The following is a 17,151-nucleotide window of genomic DNA, read 5'->3' on the forward strand; positions in this document are numbered from 1 at the left end:
TTTGAGCCATGGGGAGATTCCATCGATTGAGGCAGTGTAATTTAGGGCTGGGAGGTTGGGAGTTTTTGGGAACGGGTTGTTGCCCCTCTCTGCCATCCAGAAGATGCTGTTGAACTTCCCAAATTGACCTCTTTTTTTGTCTTGAAAATCACGCCGACAGACGCATTAGAGAACTTAACGACTAAATCTAACAGAATGATCTCAAGTCTTAACTTTATACATTTTAATGGCTAAAACCAGACTTTTAATAGTTGACTGACTAAAACTCAACGATTGAAAAAGTTTAGTGGCTAACCGGATAATTTGCTCTTTACAAAACCAATATCCAATGGAAGAAGTAGCATTTTATATACAAAAGTACAACTTGTACACTGTTTACTTCGGCGATTGGAAACTTCTAATTTCAGCTTTGTGACCACAGCTGCCCATACACAAACACATACCTGGGGCACTAGGCCCAATGTGAGTTGGATCTTGGGACCGATTATCCAATAGGCAAAGAAGGCGAGACCTATGAGGCTGGCTCTGGACTACTGATTTTATTGTCCGATCGTAGACTTCACTTCTACTTGTACTTAAAAATCTGTGCTTGGCCCTTAAATTTCTTGGCTTCGTGCACCTAAAAGTTCAGAACTTATTACCTATTAATTAATAGAAAATGGCATGCTAATTTTGAGTAACTTTTTTATACCCTAAAAATGTATGATTTTTTTTCAAACTAACAAGTTTAAGTTATGTTGCATTATATGAATTTAAATTTAAAATTCAAATCATATACATGTAACATAATTCTATAATTGCTCGTATGAAAAAAAATCACTATACTATCACTCACTGTATAGAAAAAGTTAATCTGCTACACTACCATCATTGCAATCTAAGTGCTTGGCATAGACTTTTTGTTTTTTTTTTCAAAATGATAATTGTATAACTTATTCTATTCTAGACTATAGGGGAGGAGGAGTCTAAAAAAGCTTATATAAGGAATTAGTAGGTGTATAGAATTTACTGGACTAAAAGAATGCTTTAACACAATCTTTAAAATTTTTTTGCTATAAATAATATTTAAACTCCCACCTACAGTCCTTCAAGGAAGGACTTAAGACCCTCTTTGGCGGACACCAATCCAAGCTCAGTGGTTGCTTGGCATAGACTTTTTGCGAGCTTGTGTTTTGAGAGTCTACTTATTCATTTCTTAGCATAGACCCATTACTCACCAATCACCATAAAGCATATCGCTGTTGCCCCAACCCAAAATTACGGCATTACAAGAAAAAGCCCATCTCGCACACAAACCCTCGTCACCGGCACTATTTCTGTAGCATTATTAGTGACGACTAAATGTTTCAGGCCTAAATACATCGCATCCCAGCCCATAAATTCAAACCATTTCTCCTCACATGCAGCCTAAAAGTTCTCTCACTAAAAATAATACATTACAGAGAAGTGGAATGAATACTGAGCTCGACGTATCACTTGCAGATGCCATTACCACGCTATCACTGATCAACGGCGTCTGGTATAAGAACAACAGAGCCAGATGTTTTACGGTTCTCGAGATCATAGTGAGCTTCAGCAGCCTGGGATAAAGGATAAGTATGATTTACACGGACCCTAAGTTCACCTGATGCCACTTTCGCAAATACTTCTCCAGCAGTTTCCAGCAGCTCTTCACGAGTCAAAATGTAGTGCCTCAGCAACGGCCTTGCCAAGAATAGAGACTTCGCTGCTAGAGCAGACAAAGGAACTGGATCTGGTATCCCCGACGACTGCCCAAAACTGATCATGTACCCTCGAGCCTTCAAGCATGCTAGTGATCCCTGACCAACAGAAACTTGACAATCAGACACCAGCAACAAAGAAGTTTCAAGTGTGACATTCGCTTTCATAAACCAATCGATCACATGAATAAGATGATCACATCAATTAAATGATTGTTGAATTAATACATCACTTCATTAGATTCAGATTACTCAACTATTAAATACATTACCATTTCGACACCAGTCTCACAAATAACATTTGGAAGCAATAAGACTTGGTTGGAAAAGCCCAAAATTAAGTTGGTTTAATTAGGTTGAGGGTGAGGGTAAAATATAGTGTCAAATATTAGATGGTAGCAAGTGAAATTAATGGCTGATATCTGCAGGGTGCAGTCCTGGTATTGTTTTTTGCTTCATTTTCATTCAGCAATTGTTTCATGTAGTGATCATGATCCGAAAATAACGAGTGTGTTACCTCAAAGGTGTCCTTCCCAACAGAATCATAGACAACTTCAACTCCTTTGCCTGATGTTATCTCATGTACACGACTGACAAAATCCTCCTCCTTGTAGATTATAACATGGTGGCATCCATCCTCCTTTGCTTGAGCAGCCTTCTGTTGAGTTGAAACAGTTCCAATAACAGTTGCACCAAGAGCATTTGCCCACTGGCACAACAGAGACCCAACTCCACCAGCTGCTGCATGAATAAGAACATTGTGCCCAGGTTCAACCTGTAAAATTCTACAAGCAATTATTCAAAGACAATAAATGTAGAATATTTTTCCCATCTTAGAAGGCCAAAGCTGGAGACAAGGAAATGCATTTTGTAGATGCAGACTATCCTAATATGACCCTGAGTTTTAAACCGTCTTAGTTTGAGGTATTTGATAAATTAATCAAATTTTTGTTTTGAAATGAAAACAGAGTTGATAGAGACGCATACAAAGGCAAACACACATGTAAAGAAAAAGCAGCTTTCTCAAGTTACCAGATTCAGACTTTGAAAAGTGTCAGTTGTAGGCCAAGAAGGCAAAAGGAAAAATGTCAAGTAGTTTCTTCTCCTTCACGCACGGCAAATGTATGTCACCGATAAAATGTTCATATCACTCTATCAGGGTTAAAAGTATTTCAAAGATAATTTGAGCATGAGACTGACACCAAATCATACTCAACGTGAAAGATCTTTGTAGCAGAGATGACACGAATGGTAGGCATGCTTAATCATGTGGTTAGGTTTAATGCTTGAATGAACAATTTCTTATAAACAGTAACAGCAAATATATGTTTTGAATTCCCATGACAAACACTTATATACATCCAAAGTAGGGAGGAACCATATAGGATTTTCCAAGTTAAGCTTAGGTCCACCTACTTTGAAACAGCGATGGAGCAAGAATTGCGATGTCATTCCTTTAGCCATGCAAGATGCTGCAACTACGGGATCAATAGAAGGAGGAAGCACTACAGCTTTGTCAACAGGAATTATTTGTTCTTCTGCATATGCACCCATTGTATGACCAGCATGGGCAACAAGGTCTCCAACTTCTCTACCAGCCGTCCCAGGCCCCACAGCTGTCACCACACCAACAGCTTCCACTCCTGTACTTAGAATTTCAGCTTTTTGCTGGATGGATTCCAACAGTGGGAAGATGAGGATTTGCAAATGCTTGTTGACAAAAATTCAAATATAACAAGAAGCAAGTTTATAACATGTAAAGGATTACGTACACCAATGGCCTAATGGAACTTATGAGGTAGTCCACCCTGACTTATAGAAGGGGCAACTCAACTGTGGCCACTTTACCATAGTTTAATAAGCTGAGTAGTTTGAAGTTCATATTCTATTGGATGGCAAGAGGTCATTACACAAATGGAATTTGGTTCGCATGCCATTGATGTCAGCTAATATTGATCTACTGAGCCATAGTGGTTTTTGCTGTTCACCATGCCAGTAAGTGACAGCCAAAAACAAGCAGAACCTTTGTATTACAAACATTATGCATGAAGCATGAATAATTGCTCCTAAAGTCTTTTTTTTCTCTCTCTTTAAGGCCGTTCCTACTATTGCCAAGGTATTTTACTAATGCAAAAACTTCGCATCTTTTCAAATTTATTCCTAAATGACAAGACAAAGCTTTCCTAGAATCGATCAAGAGCAAAAGATGACATTCTTCAAGAATAGCTCAGCTTACAGTTAGGATTGTGGCACAGGATGACAGGATATGTACCCAAATAGGCATCTTATAATTCATTAACCAGCAGTCAGCACAATGGAGCAGCTAAAGAACAGAGTTTATGGTTGGTCAGACAGCCAAACGAACCAGGAATAAAGGGCAGTGAGGGGGCATCATAAATTCCTTTTCTGAAATAAATATCAACGAAGTTAAGTCCAATAGCCTTATTTTTCACTCTGATCTCTCCTTCCTTTGGCTCCCCTACTTCGACATCTTCCCATTTCAGGACCTACAATATAGAGATGAACAATCAGCTCAAATTAGCCATAAAACAGGCTATTGGCTGCTAGAGACGTGATGCAGAACTGTATGCAAAACGAACTTAAGGAATCAGGCAAGTGGAAACCAAATTTTGCCTTGTGCAAGAAACAATTTTGACTCTCTACGAGATCTTCAGAAAAGTTCATGGATTCTCCGAGTTATGAATGCTTCTGGTAAAAGTCCATAAGAAATAGTATAAAGGAGCTACTAGTATTGCTTAGCGAAAATAAACTTTAATCTAATGAACCCAAAACCAAAGGCCTAACAAGTCTCGGAATTTTACAAGCAAGATAACTTCACCATGGATCACAATCAAACGTTCACTGATACCTCTGGGCCGCCAAGTTCGTGAACCCTGATGGTTTTCACCATAGTTATTGCTGCGGTGGTTGCATCTATGGTGGAAAGCTGACTCATCTGTGCATGGTGGGAAGAGCAAAGGATATTTTGCCAAGACATCATTGTGGGCCGGTCAGATGCAGCTATTAAATGAATTACTGAATATCGGGTAGGAGGAGTTGATTATGAGTTCCATTGTATTTCTAGGAGATCCCATTGTATTTCTAGGAGAAATAAAATGCAAGTCCCTGGACAATTTATGGGCATTTGTTTGCATCCAAAAATTGGCCTACTGGGGAGGCCAAATTGGTCAAATGCAATAATCCTTGGAGATATGTGGAAATGAAGTCATGTATTAAACTATAAATGCTAACTTGACAAAAGAATTATGACTATTTAAATTTAATTATTAGTTGACGTAAATGAGTAATTATATGCATAAATAATTAAAAGGAATTAATTTTATATAAATTTTATTTTTTACAAAAATACATTTATTATAAATTTATTGAAGAATCTTGGTTTATAAGGTTATAATAATTTGGTAATTATAATACTTAGGGTAGTTATATTGGCAAAACGTGATTAAATAATTTGAGCAAAAATTAAAAGTTTTTCCCTAAGGATAAAATTGAAAGTTTAGAAATGACATTAAAAAGGTTACACTAACTGCAATCCCTCTAACTTTTTATATTGCATAGATAGTGGTTTTTTAACTGAAATCAAAATTATAGATGAATAATTAGAAACATAATTAACATAGTATTACAAAAAATCCAGAATCGTGACATAATTAATGTGGTAGATTTTAATTTAAATTTAGAAATTAGATAAGTAATCTTATACGCAACATGGTGACTTTCAAATCGATATCAAAATTTGTAAATGAGTAATTATAAATATAATTAACATTGTACACCAAGAAACTAAAATTGAGATTATAGATAAAATAATCATAAACATAAATCACATCATACAAAAGTTTCAGAAATTGAACGTTTGAACTATTGAAATAACTAAATAGTTACCAACTTAAATTCTAACTCCATAACTAGTTGTACTGGACATGGCATACTATAAATCACAAATTTGACTAGTAAAATAGTGTCAAAATTTGAGAATTTTAAATATTAACATTATCTAATGATAAGGATAACCAATTATAGTAAAAATCAAAATTTACTCTTAAAAGTAAGTGCTAAATTAAAAGATTTTGTTGTGATATGGATTATTTAATGATAACAAATCCATTGAAACGACCAAGCAACGATATTTAGATAAATGTCAATTACAATCTCGTGTTCAAATTAATATACATATCCAAACAAATGCACTTGACGATAAAGTAAAGAGGTGAGATCCAACACATTATTTAAAACACAAACATTGTCTAGAGTAGTTACAACAGTTATATTGGCAAAATGTGATTAAGTAGCCAAAGCAAAAATTAGTTTTTCTTTAAATATAAAATAGAAAATTTGAAAAATGACATTAAAAAATTTATACTAACTGCAATCTCTCTAACTTTATATGTTGAATAGATAGTAGCTTTTTAATTAGAATCAAAATTATAGATGATTTATTAGAAACATAATTAACACAATACTTCAAGAAACCAGAATCATGACATAATTGGCCTCGTAGATTTTAATTTAAATTTAGAAATTAGATAAGTAATCTTATATGTAACATGGTGACTTTTAAATTAATATCAAATTTATAGATGAGTAATCATAAACTTAATTAACATAGTACTTCAAGAAACTAGAATTGAGATTGTAGACAAAATAATCATAAATTTTAGAAGAAAATACTCTCCTCTTTGAATAATAAAAAATTTAGAGTGGCAAGTATTAATCTCTTTTTTCTTGGTAATCTTATTAATATTGAAAAATATATATAAAGATTAGAAGGGAGAGAGAGAGAGAGAGAGAGGGGTCAATTTTTTTTCAAAAAATAAAAATAAGAAAGAATTAAATATTTTTTAAAATCATTTTATTTTTCTGTTTATCACTCAATTCCAATCCTAATACCGACAACTTTAAAGTAATACAATAATGTTAGAATCTTCTTTTATTTTTTTTTCTTTGCAAAATCTAATTTTATATTTTCTTCTTTCCTATATCCTTTTCTTTTTGTAATATTAATAAGTGTGAAAAAATAAATTTGAAAAAAACCCTCTTAGTTTTATGTTTGGGGATCTTTTAAAGTGAAAAAAAATGAAAAATAACCATTCCAACTTTTTTATTTTCAATTATATATAAAAAAAGGTAAATACATTTTAAAATTTTTTTACTATACCAGTTAAATTAACAATGAGGTAAAATGCCTAAAAAATAATGTTAGACATTAAAACGATTGTATCACTATAATTTAAAGAAATAAAGTGACAATAATAATGTAGTAATGCTATAGAATAAAAGGGTATTTTTGTTCAAGATTTATTGACATGTTGAATTAAATTATTTATGGAGGTTAAGTGACTAAAAGATCACGTTCAGGAGTAAACTGACAGTAGTGATATAGTTTAAGGGAGATAAAGTGATAATAACCCTTTTAATTACTTGCATACGCTTATAAATGTCATGTACACCAGTATAATATAAACTTTAAAAATACTAGAACAAATTGAAAGAGTGAAGAAAATTTAGAAGAAAAAGAAGTAGAAAAAAAAGGAAAAAATATAAAAGATATACCTATATTTTTTTAGTTACAACCAAACATTTCATGGGTTCAAACAAAAACCCATTATCATTTAACTAATAATAGTGAGAGTGAATAGTAAACTTTTAGTAAATAATTAGTTCTAGTTACTTGGTTCAGCAATAAAGTTGACCATCATAAGAGAAATTGAAAGAATTTTTTATAATCATACGCACAGAAATTAAATATTATTAAAATTAGAAAATGATGGCATCGGATTCACGTTTTGAGAAAAGCAAATTGGCATTTAATGTCTTATTGTCTCTCGGTTCTTTATGTTCTCCTAATTGAGCATTTACCTAGATGATGATTAATTTATCAACCCAATCAAATTTACATACATATATGCAATTTAGTCCTTTAGAAAGTCCTTCAAAAAAAAAAAAAAAAAAACCCCTTTAGAAAGTCCCACATTCCTCTGCTACGTAATTCACCTATGATTAGAGGTGGCAATATGGATAAATGGTTCATAATTGGTTTTGACTTAATGGATGGTAGATGAAATTTATCCAATCCATTTAGATCCATTTATTAAATGGATCTAAATGGATTAAATAAAAACCAATTATCCATTTATAATCCATTTAAATATTTTTGTTACTTTTTTTTTACATTACCATTTCTTGTAATATGAAGATACTTTTTTATGTACTTGTAAATTTTAGATATATTTGGACAAGGAGGAGGACAAATTTTAGGTTTTTCCTTTTCTTCCATACATCAGTTAGAGTTGATAAAAGTTTAAGAGGCATCGATAAGGATAACTTTGTGGCCTTCAATGAGATTTTGTAGCTCAGTGCTTGAACTGAAAGAAGGAAGAACGCAAAAGCAAAACACCTAAAGCAATTATGCAGGTTCCACAATCAAGAGCAATTATAACTCTTCAGGATAGTTTACATTTGACAAGCTAAAAAAATGCGCTGAGAAGAGAGTGGCTCTTCATCTTTCGAATTACAGAAACAGAATTCAGATCCATTCGCCTACTGTTTTAACAGAAAATGCTAAGACAAAAAAAGGAAAAAGAAAAGGATACAGTGGCTCAGCAATATTCAATCAATTCTTGGCAATGCTAACCGAGCTTGTAAAACATGTTCATGCTTAAATTGTTGATGAACCCCATTTGTTTGATAATCAGTGCAATGGCCGGGGACAATGAGAGGCGCAGCCTGGCTACCATCGGTTACTTCATCCCTCCTGCTTTCAGTTTCTCCATCTTGAGATGCAGTTGCCTCCTTGCCTTTTCCCCATATCATAACCTTCCCAAACACAGCTCCTCTTTTAGAAAGAGGGATCCAGCAAGGGTAGTGAATACTAGTCCCAAAGGAGTGAAAGAAGACACGAACAAAGGGCCTTCCATCATTGAGCTCCAGAAAACTGCAGCCACACATAGTCCAGAACTGACAATTCCGTGCCAGAAAGATTATACAATGAAGATTTCAGAAAGATTTCTGGCAACAAACAGCAAGACAAATTGACATTCGAAAGCCATTGCAAGTTAACTTCTTCCCATTTTTCAGGATACCAACTTTGAATTCCTCCTCCTAGCTAGTTTACACCACATAAGTTGCAAGTCTCAAATGGTGAACCCAAAAAAAAAAAAAAAAAAAAAGTCAATAAATAGCTACTTTATCTTATCCTAGTCGATCCCCCGCAGGCATCCCGCAGCTTCTTAAGAGACCGTCCAACTAAAGTTACAAAAACTTGGCCTAATTCAGAACGACAAAAAAAAAAAAAAAAAAAACCACATCTGCAGAACAGGTTCTAGACAGATAATGGCCGACATTTTCTAGCCAGGTACTCTGATTATTATATGGTTACACATATTATGCAAGACAAATATTGAATTCAACGTTCTCAGGGGAATTTCATCAAGCACTTCATAAACATAATAAGCATAGTTCTCAGGGGTATAGATTTTGCCTTGTAAACGTACCAGTTGAGGAAACTTTTGACCGTAAAAGTAGAACTATATAATTACCTGAAGGCAACTCAATGGCGCGGCGCTGCCCAGCCTTGGGTACTTGAAATCATTGGAAAATGCTAGCATATGTGTCTTTGAACATCATGTCTTTGAACATGATGCTGGACCTGTGCTTTTTTACCTGCTGATTTGCACAAAATTTGGGGTGGTAGTTTCGTTGTTGTGTGATAGCATGGAGGTTAATGGCCGTAGAACAGAAGTATATTTGGAATTTCTTTTGGGTCAATTTTTTGGAGAGTTGCAAGAAGGGACAGAACATCAGGACTCTGAAACTAGCAGGCTCTTGTGTTTTAGACTTTTAGTCATTTCCTTTTTTTTTTTTTTTTGGTTTTTAAATAAATGGATATATGTGGTTTTTGTGGATAATTCATATAAATCCATTTAATTTAATGGTTTTACTTTGATCAACCATTTAAAACCAATACTATAAATGGATAATCCAAATCCATTTAATTATGGATTATATGGATGGATAAATGGATTTCAATCCAAATTGCCACCTCTACCTATGATTGCCTTCCGGTTGCCTAAGCCTACGTGGACTCGTAAGCTTTTCACAATAGTCCCAGGCAGAGTTGTTGTGATTGCAGCACTCTCGGGTGTTAACGAGTCGAGTCGAGTCGAGTTTTGAACTAATCGAATCGAGTCTCGATTAAATTTTACCAAGCTCGAATTCGACGAGCCGGCAAATTTCGAGCTCGAAAAAAAATAAAAAATAATTATTTTATTTTTAAAAAATAAATAAAATAATATTTTTTTCTTAATAAATAATAAAATATTAAGGATATATACGTAATTTTACTATGAAAATAAAAAATATATATATAATATACGTAATTTTATTATTAAATAAAAATAAAAAAAAAATATATATATATACCCAAACTCGCGAGCCGGCTCACAAATTAACGAGCTTAATATTCTGAGCTAGAACTTGAGCAGCTCGATTCGTCTGCAGCTCATAATAGAAAGAAATTCCCACTTGCACGCTAGAAGCGACCATGAAAGGTCATGGTAAAAGTTGCTGCTTTGCATAATTGGCTGTTGCTTATTTCCCTCATCATTGGCTTATCCAAAAAAGATTACTGGGACATGTTTGATTTTTGCTTTTCAGTATAGGAATTGAATCACGCGAATCAAAAAAAAAAATTTCCCCTATTACCTGTTAAATATCTGTGATCCTATCAAGGGGCTGTTTTGGTGATGAACTTTTTCAAGCGAAATTTTTTTTTTGAGCATTTGGCGATGAACTCGAAGACATCATAAACGAGTCTTCCATTTTTCCGCATTACTGTTTAGTAGTTTGACCCCACGAAAGAACTTGAACTCGACATTTTTAGGCGTCAAAACTAAAGATTATCACGTTATACAGAACTCACTTAAAGTTTGGAAAAATCGTTCAAAAACTCCCGCATATTTTTAAAATAATTTTTTTCATTCTTCACTTTAAAAATATTAATTTTACATTCCTAAAAGTCAGTAAAATTTGATTCCAATCTATATTTTCAATTTTTTTTTTAAATCTAAGCTTATTGTGTGACTCACATGTGATTATTGTTCAAGTACCAAAATGACAGATCTCACTTGTTTAGGCGCAAAAAAATGAATCAAATCAAATCAAATCAAAATTTTTAAGAAAAAATGAATATAATTTGAGTTAAATTCTACTTTTTTAGAAACAAAAATAAATATGAATAAAAAGGATGATATCTAATCTTTTTATCCCTAAAAAATGATCACATATGAATTACGTAATTAATTCAAGATAAAAAAAATGATAAAAAACTTACGTTAAAATCAAAATTTTGATGACTTAAATTTGTGAAGATTGTGATATTAAGATGTAGACTCTCAAAATAATATTTAATCTAAACCTGTCAATTGGGCCATATGAGCTGGATTTTCATAAACTCAGACTCAACTCATTTAATTTATAATACTTTCGGGTTGGACCATGAATTTCGGTTAATAAATGTAAAGATTATATTCAACTCACAAAAATATTTGGATTTTGAGCCTTATTCGGATTTAGCTCAAACTTATTTGTTACTCCTCAATTTTCTTAATATAATTATTAAGTTTTAAAATTAATTTAACATGAACAGGTGATAGTTCTTAAAAAGTACATAAATAATTCGTTCAAAATATGTGAAAAAAAGTAATAAATTTTCAAATGTTGCAATTTCTTCATAACCTTGTAATTTAAATCTAAACATGCTTGATGATTTGTGTTTGTAGACAAAAAAGAAAAATCAGCTAATATTATGCCAACAGAAAAATTTACTTAACCAATAAGAAAAATTAGAGTTTTCAATTATGCATTACTAATATTAACTCTCAAGGAAACTAGTAGAGGAGTTTTCAGATGTATTTTTGTATTTTGTAATTTGTATATATTTAGTATTTAGCAATAATATATTTTAATATATAATTATATATAATATCAAAATATAAATATTATATACATAGGTAATTAAAGGGCCAGACCTATATCAGATTTGAGACTAATGAGATCCAAACTTAGTTCAAATTTATTTCGGACCTATTTTTTAGACCAAAACTCAAACCGATTTTTTGAAAGTTCGGATTTATCGAACTTTATCTCGGACCAAACAAGCCAAACTTGGCCTAGCCCGACGCCATTGACAATTCTAATTTAATCAAACAATTCTCATATGAATTCACAAAGCTTTTAATTTTATGATAACAAAAAGACGGACAGACGTCTCCCGCAAGAAAAGAACAAAATAGACCCCGAAGCCAGAAACAAAAGAGAGGTTGGAACAGAGGACGGGCATTTTCTGATTAACAATCTAATTGTTTTCTCTCTATTACACCAACGGTCTTTATACAAATTACCAAGTAACAAAATCTCATGTGGACATCATATTATCAAATCACACTAATAATTGAACATCATATGAATTTTAAAACCGATGGACGGAAAAATTCATCTAAGAGGCTTCTAAAAGTTTTTCACTGTCAAGCGCCTTCACCGGCGAAGGAAAAACAATCCGAAGAGACGTCCAGAGTTGCCTACTTTAAACACCTCCAAATTGCACGCTTCCACGAAATATTTTATCCCTTCGTGGAAAGTGTGGCACCTGCTCACTTATTACGTCGGGGCATAAAATTAGAGAACCGTTGTGACAAATTCAATTTCAGTTAAGCATGTCAACCCAAACATTAATAGGTCTAATCCATTTTATTGCTGCATAGACGTTTTTCAATACAAATGCGGTAGAGTCCTTGAATCAACAACTGAGTTTTACACATCAATGAAAACATTACCATGTTCTCACAGATTAACGGCGTCTGGTATGAGAACAACAGAGCCAGACGTTTTTCGACTCTCAAGATCAGAATGCGCCTGAGCAGCCTGGGATAAGGGATAAGTATGATTTACTCGAACCCGCAGCACACCTGACGCTACATTAGCAAATACTTCTCCTGCAGTTTCCAATAGTTCGTCCCGAGTTGAAGTGTATTGCATCATTGCAGGCCTAGTCAAGAATAGAGACTTTGCTGCAAGAGCAGACAAAGGTACCGGGTCTGGCATACCCGACGACTGCCCAAAATTAACCATGTACCCACGGGGTTTCAAGCATGCTAGCGACCCCTGATGCAGAAAATATTGCAATCAAAAGACAGCACCAAATAAATTTCAAGTTAGACCTTGGATTACAAAAACCAGCAGATCAAAACAACAGTACACAGTCAGGAACATTGATAATGAATTGAAGTGTAATTTCATTAGTTTCAGATTACTCAACATAGAAAAAGATGTTCTCAAGTATGGTTAATATTTGTGAACCAGCCTCAGAAATAGTGCTCAGAAATATGAGATCTTCGTTGAACAGCCTGGTACGAGTCAGTTTCTTCGTTGGGGATTGGAGACTTGGGGGGAGGGGGGACAGATGTTGGGAAATGTAGGTGTCTTGATCATCTCCTGATTGATACGTGCTCAATACCATACTTTAGATAGCAGTAACTTAACAGATCGGGTCTACATAGTAAAGTTATAATTTTGTTTCGTTGTACTTTAGGTACTTTTAGAACATTGCCTAGATTTGCTCATCATTGGATACAATTACCTCAAAGGTGTCTTTGCCAACAGAATCATAGACTACTTCAACTCCTTTGCCTGATGTTATCTCATTAACACGAGTGACAAAATCCGCATCCTTGTAGATTATGACATGTTGACATCCATCATCCTTTGCTTGAGCTGCCTTCTCTTTGGTTGAAACAGCTCCAATGACAGTTGCACCAAGGGCATTTGCCCACTGGCACAACAGTGACCCAACACCCCCTGCAGCTGCATGAACAAGAACTGTGTGTCCAGGCTCAACCTGCAATTAATACTCTACATGTCAGCAATTATACAAGGAAAAAAACAGCCATTTCTTGAATGATATCCCTTGATGTAGACAAGGATAATTATTTGGCAGCTTTTCAAGCTTGAATGCTGTAATAAAAGACAAAAAAAAAAAATTGTAAAATGTCCATGAAGTGATATCAATACTCTCATGTACATGCAAAGCAGGAAGGAATACCCTGCATATAGGATAATCTGTGCAAGTTCAGGGCAACATACTTTGAAACAGCGACGGACTAAGACTTGAGTTGTCATTCCTTTAAGCATGATAGAAGCCGCAATAATAGGGTCAATTGAAGTAGGAACTGGTACTACTTTGTCCGCAGGAAGTATTTGTTCTTCTGCATATGCACCCATTGGATTACCAGCATAGGCAACTAGGTCTCCAACTTCTCTGCCAGTTAGCCCAGGCCCCACAGCTATAACCACACCAGCAGCTTCCATTCCTGTACTTTGGTGTCACATTTAAGTCTCCATATATTCTGACAAAAAATATTGACAGGAAAGAAGCTAGCAAATTTATAATATGTCAAGGATATTTTATACCACAGTAAAATTCTGCTTTGATGTTTTATAATACTAGGTGATGCAACAAACAAGAACAGATGGCATCTAACCATGCTGACAAGTAAAAGCAAATAACAAGCATGAGCCCCTAGTATTAAAAAGATTATGGATAATGGCTAAGTGCACTTAAGTGTTTTCTTCGAAATTATTTTGACTTTTCTCAAGGTATTTTATTAAGAAGTAAAGAAAAAGGCAGAAAATGCCGGTATAAAAGTTTTTTCCTAATATCTAGGAAGAAAATTTTGGCCAACTAAATAACAAAAACAGACCTTTTTGTTATGCTATTCAGAATTGAGTAACAAACAATCCCTTCCAAAATCCTAAGAGACTTGAAAACTAAATTGTCATATAGAATTTCATAAATTGATATTGACATGGACGACACCCTGGTCAAAATTTTTAACTTTTAAGGTTTGAATCTTCTCAAAATCCTTCCTAGGTATCCAAAGACAAAGTTATCATCAAATCCAACAAATAAGAGACTAAAAATGACATTTCCTAAATACATAAGGTAGAGAAAGAATTGTAAAATGGGATATCATCCCAAATAGGCCATGGCTATATCTTAGTATTCGACTAAGAAGCAATATAAGACAATGGAGTTACTAGAAATACAGAAGTAGCAGTGACTTGGAGAATCCAAACAAACCTGGAGTAAAAGGCAGTGAGGCTGCCTTGTAAACTCCTTTCCTGAAGTATATGTCAATGAAGTTTAGTCCAACAGCCTTGTTTTTCACTTTGATCTCCCCTTCCTTCGGCTCCCCAACTTCCACATCTTCCCATTTCAGAACCTATAATATAAAAAAAATATGTATATATATATATATCAGGGATGAAACTCATTCATTTTAACTCAAACTAGAAATAAATCAGGCCATCTGGGCTATGGCACAGATGATGCAGAAGTATATCCAAGTGTTATTCAAGCAATCAGTTGAAGTGGAATCACAATTCAAGTGCAACACGGCATACAGAAAATTTGTTAGGTTTATCTCATATTGGCTATGGAAGGGGCGGGGTGCTTGGTAATAAGTGTGAGGGAAAAGCCGCATCCCTTGAGCTAGCTTTTGGGGTAGGAAAGGCCAATAGCACCTAACAAAATTAACAATGGAATGGTACTTCATTAAAGCTAAGTAAACAAGTCCAATACATTCATACAGAATACTTTACAAAATTTATGCTGGCTGCGTAATGAAATGCCCTATGATACAGTGCTTAGAAACCTGATAAAATCCATAAATCAACCACAGTCAAAGCTGCTTTGACTCCCAGGAATTGTTCTGTCCAAAATGACTGGTTAAAAGAGAAATGAAAGAACCTTCATCCGTTTTGGAACATTAAATAATAGGCGCAAACAAATTAAGACAATCTGTAGATCAAGTCACACAATCAAAGAAACAATTTCGAACATCTTTATTTAATCAACAAGAAAAAGGGAAAAAAAAACCCTTATGTTTTACAGCATTATGATCATCCAATCAACTTCTGAAAAATGAATAAGAAAATAAACCTATATAGTAGGAACGACATGTGCATATGCAAAAAGAAAAAGAAGGATTTTCAATCTAATGAAACGAATTCATTACAGGCGGCCCTTAAAGACTCGGGTATCTGCAGAGAGTTTTTAAGATAGCTAACAACATTCCGGATCTGGAAGACACAAATTTCAGTTGAAAAGCAGCACTTTTTATTTTACTTGAGTAGAACGGATTCTACGAGATGCTACCGGAGAATCATATGTTTAAAGGGGGATAGAAGATGGGTTTTTGTGTCCGCGTTGGTTTGTTTACTTTGATTATATAATTGTCAGATACCTCTGGGCCGCCAGGTTCGTGAACCCTGATAGCCTTGACCATTGTTGAACTTGCTGATTCAGAGAAAGCTTTTATTCTGCTGCCGCCTTTGATACTACTACTACTACTGTTACTGTTATGAAAGCTAATACTAGTAGTAGTGTAACTGCTACTGCTCAGACTCGACCAGGCTTGCAGCTGTGGAACTGTAAAGAGGGGTAAACGTAGCAATGAAGGATTTCTTCGAAGAAGAAGAAGGAGGTCGTGACGAGGAGGGTGACGAAGGATTGCCAACTTACTAGTTAGTCCCATGGGCTGTGGAAGACAAATGCTAATGCCCCAACTAATTACTCTGTGTTTTTATTAAGGGATAATATCAGAAACCTCCCCTGAGGTTTTCTTAATATCATCACTTACCTCCCTTACTTTAGTTATTTGCGTAACAAAATTTTTAAAAATCCTAAACTATCCTTTCACTTATTAAATAAAAATATTTTTAAACCACTTTGTTCACTTCAAGAAAACCATCACTTCAAAAGCAATCTCTTGTAATACTACTACATCACAATGCTATACCTCATAAAAATATAAATTTAAAAAATAAAAATGATATTTGAAAAGAAATACACTTGCATCAATTTAATTCTATATGCTCAAAATCGATTTCTTATGAATTTACATTTTTTTCCACTATCTTCTCAACCCTTGGTCAAATAATTAAACTATACCAATCATTATAAAAATCAATTCAAAATAAGCAAATAAATCATATCGCCACTTTATCATGATCACAAAAAGTAATTAATAAATAAATTTTAATTTATTATAATTTATAATAAAATATTGCATACACATCTAAAATATATGAATAAGTGAGAATGATGGAGAAAAGGCAAAAAAGAAGAAAGTCACTTCCATTTCTGTTTTTTTTTAAAAAAAAATTTTGAGCTTCCTTTATTTCATATGTTGTGAATTATGTGTTAAGTGAGGGCTAATATAGTCTTTTTACAATTATTAGGGGAGTTAAGTGATATTTCTAAAACCTCAAGGGTATCAAGTGATATTAAGAGAAACCTCAAGGGAGGTTTCTGATATTATCCCTTTTATTAATGCAAATATGCAACGGACCA

At 33.9% G+C, this 17,151-nt stretch overlaps 2 protein-coding genes and 1 long non-coding RNA gene across 7 annotated transcripts; all 3 read right to left on the reverse strand.

The window, feature by feature from the left end:
- Positions 1-1,213: 1,213 nt before the first annotated feature.
- Positions 1,214-4,823, reverse strand: LOC113725181 (uncharacterized). Of its 5 annotated transcripts, none has more exons than XM_072073652.1 (5): positions 4,591-4,823; positions 4,087-4,228; positions 3,138-3,364; positions 2,239-2,496; positions 1,214-1,820 (listed from the first exon to the last, which is right to left on the reverse strand). In XM_072073652.1, exons 1-5 carry the CDS (start codon positions 4,720-4,722, stop codon positions 1,500-1,502), a joined length of 1,080 nt encoding a protein of 359 aa, XP_071929753.1. In that variant the 5' UTR covers positions 4,723-4,823; the 3' UTR covers positions 1,214-1,499. The 5 variants fall into 5 exon arrangements, with proteins under 5 accessions (XP_071929753.1, XP_071929757.1, XP_071929756.1 ...); XM_072073656.1 differs by having other exon boundaries at positions 3,138-3,389; positions 3,958-4,228; XM_072073655.1 differs by having other exon boundaries at positions 4,561-4,822.
- Positions 4,824-8,157: 3,334 nt separating this feature from the next.
- Positions 8,158-9,680, reverse strand: LOC140033770 (uncharacterized). The gene is made up of 2 exons (XR_011837677.1): positions 9,281-9,680; positions 8,158-8,699 (listed from the first exon to the last, which is right to left on the reverse strand). It is a non-coding gene; the product is annotated as an uncharacterized lncRNA (long non-coding RNA).
- Positions 9,681-12,457: 2,777 nt separating this feature from the next.
- On the reverse strand, positions 12,458-16,355 carry LOC113725182 (uncharacterized). The gene is made up of 5 exons (XM_027248188.2): positions 16,043-16,355; positions 14,878-15,019; positions 13,881-14,107; positions 13,378-13,635; positions 12,458-12,902 (listed from the first exon to the last, which is right to left on the reverse strand). The coding sequence occupies exons 1-5, from the start codon at positions 16,331-16,333 to the stop codon at positions 12,582-12,584; spliced, it is 1,239 nt and encodes a 412-aa protein (XP_027103989.2). The 5' UTR covers positions 16,334-16,355; the 3' UTR covers positions 12,458-12,581.
- Between the last annotated feature and the right edge of the window lie 796 nt (positions 16,356-17,151).

Source organism: Coffea arabica, chromosome 2c (assembly GCF_036785885.1).
Source record: "Coffea arabica cultivar ET-39 chromosome 2c, Coffea Arabica ET-39 HiFi, whole genome shotgun sequence".
Lineage (NCBI taxonomy): Eukaryota > Viridiplantae > Streptophyta > Magnoliopsida > Gentianales > Rubiaceae > Coffea > Coffea arabica.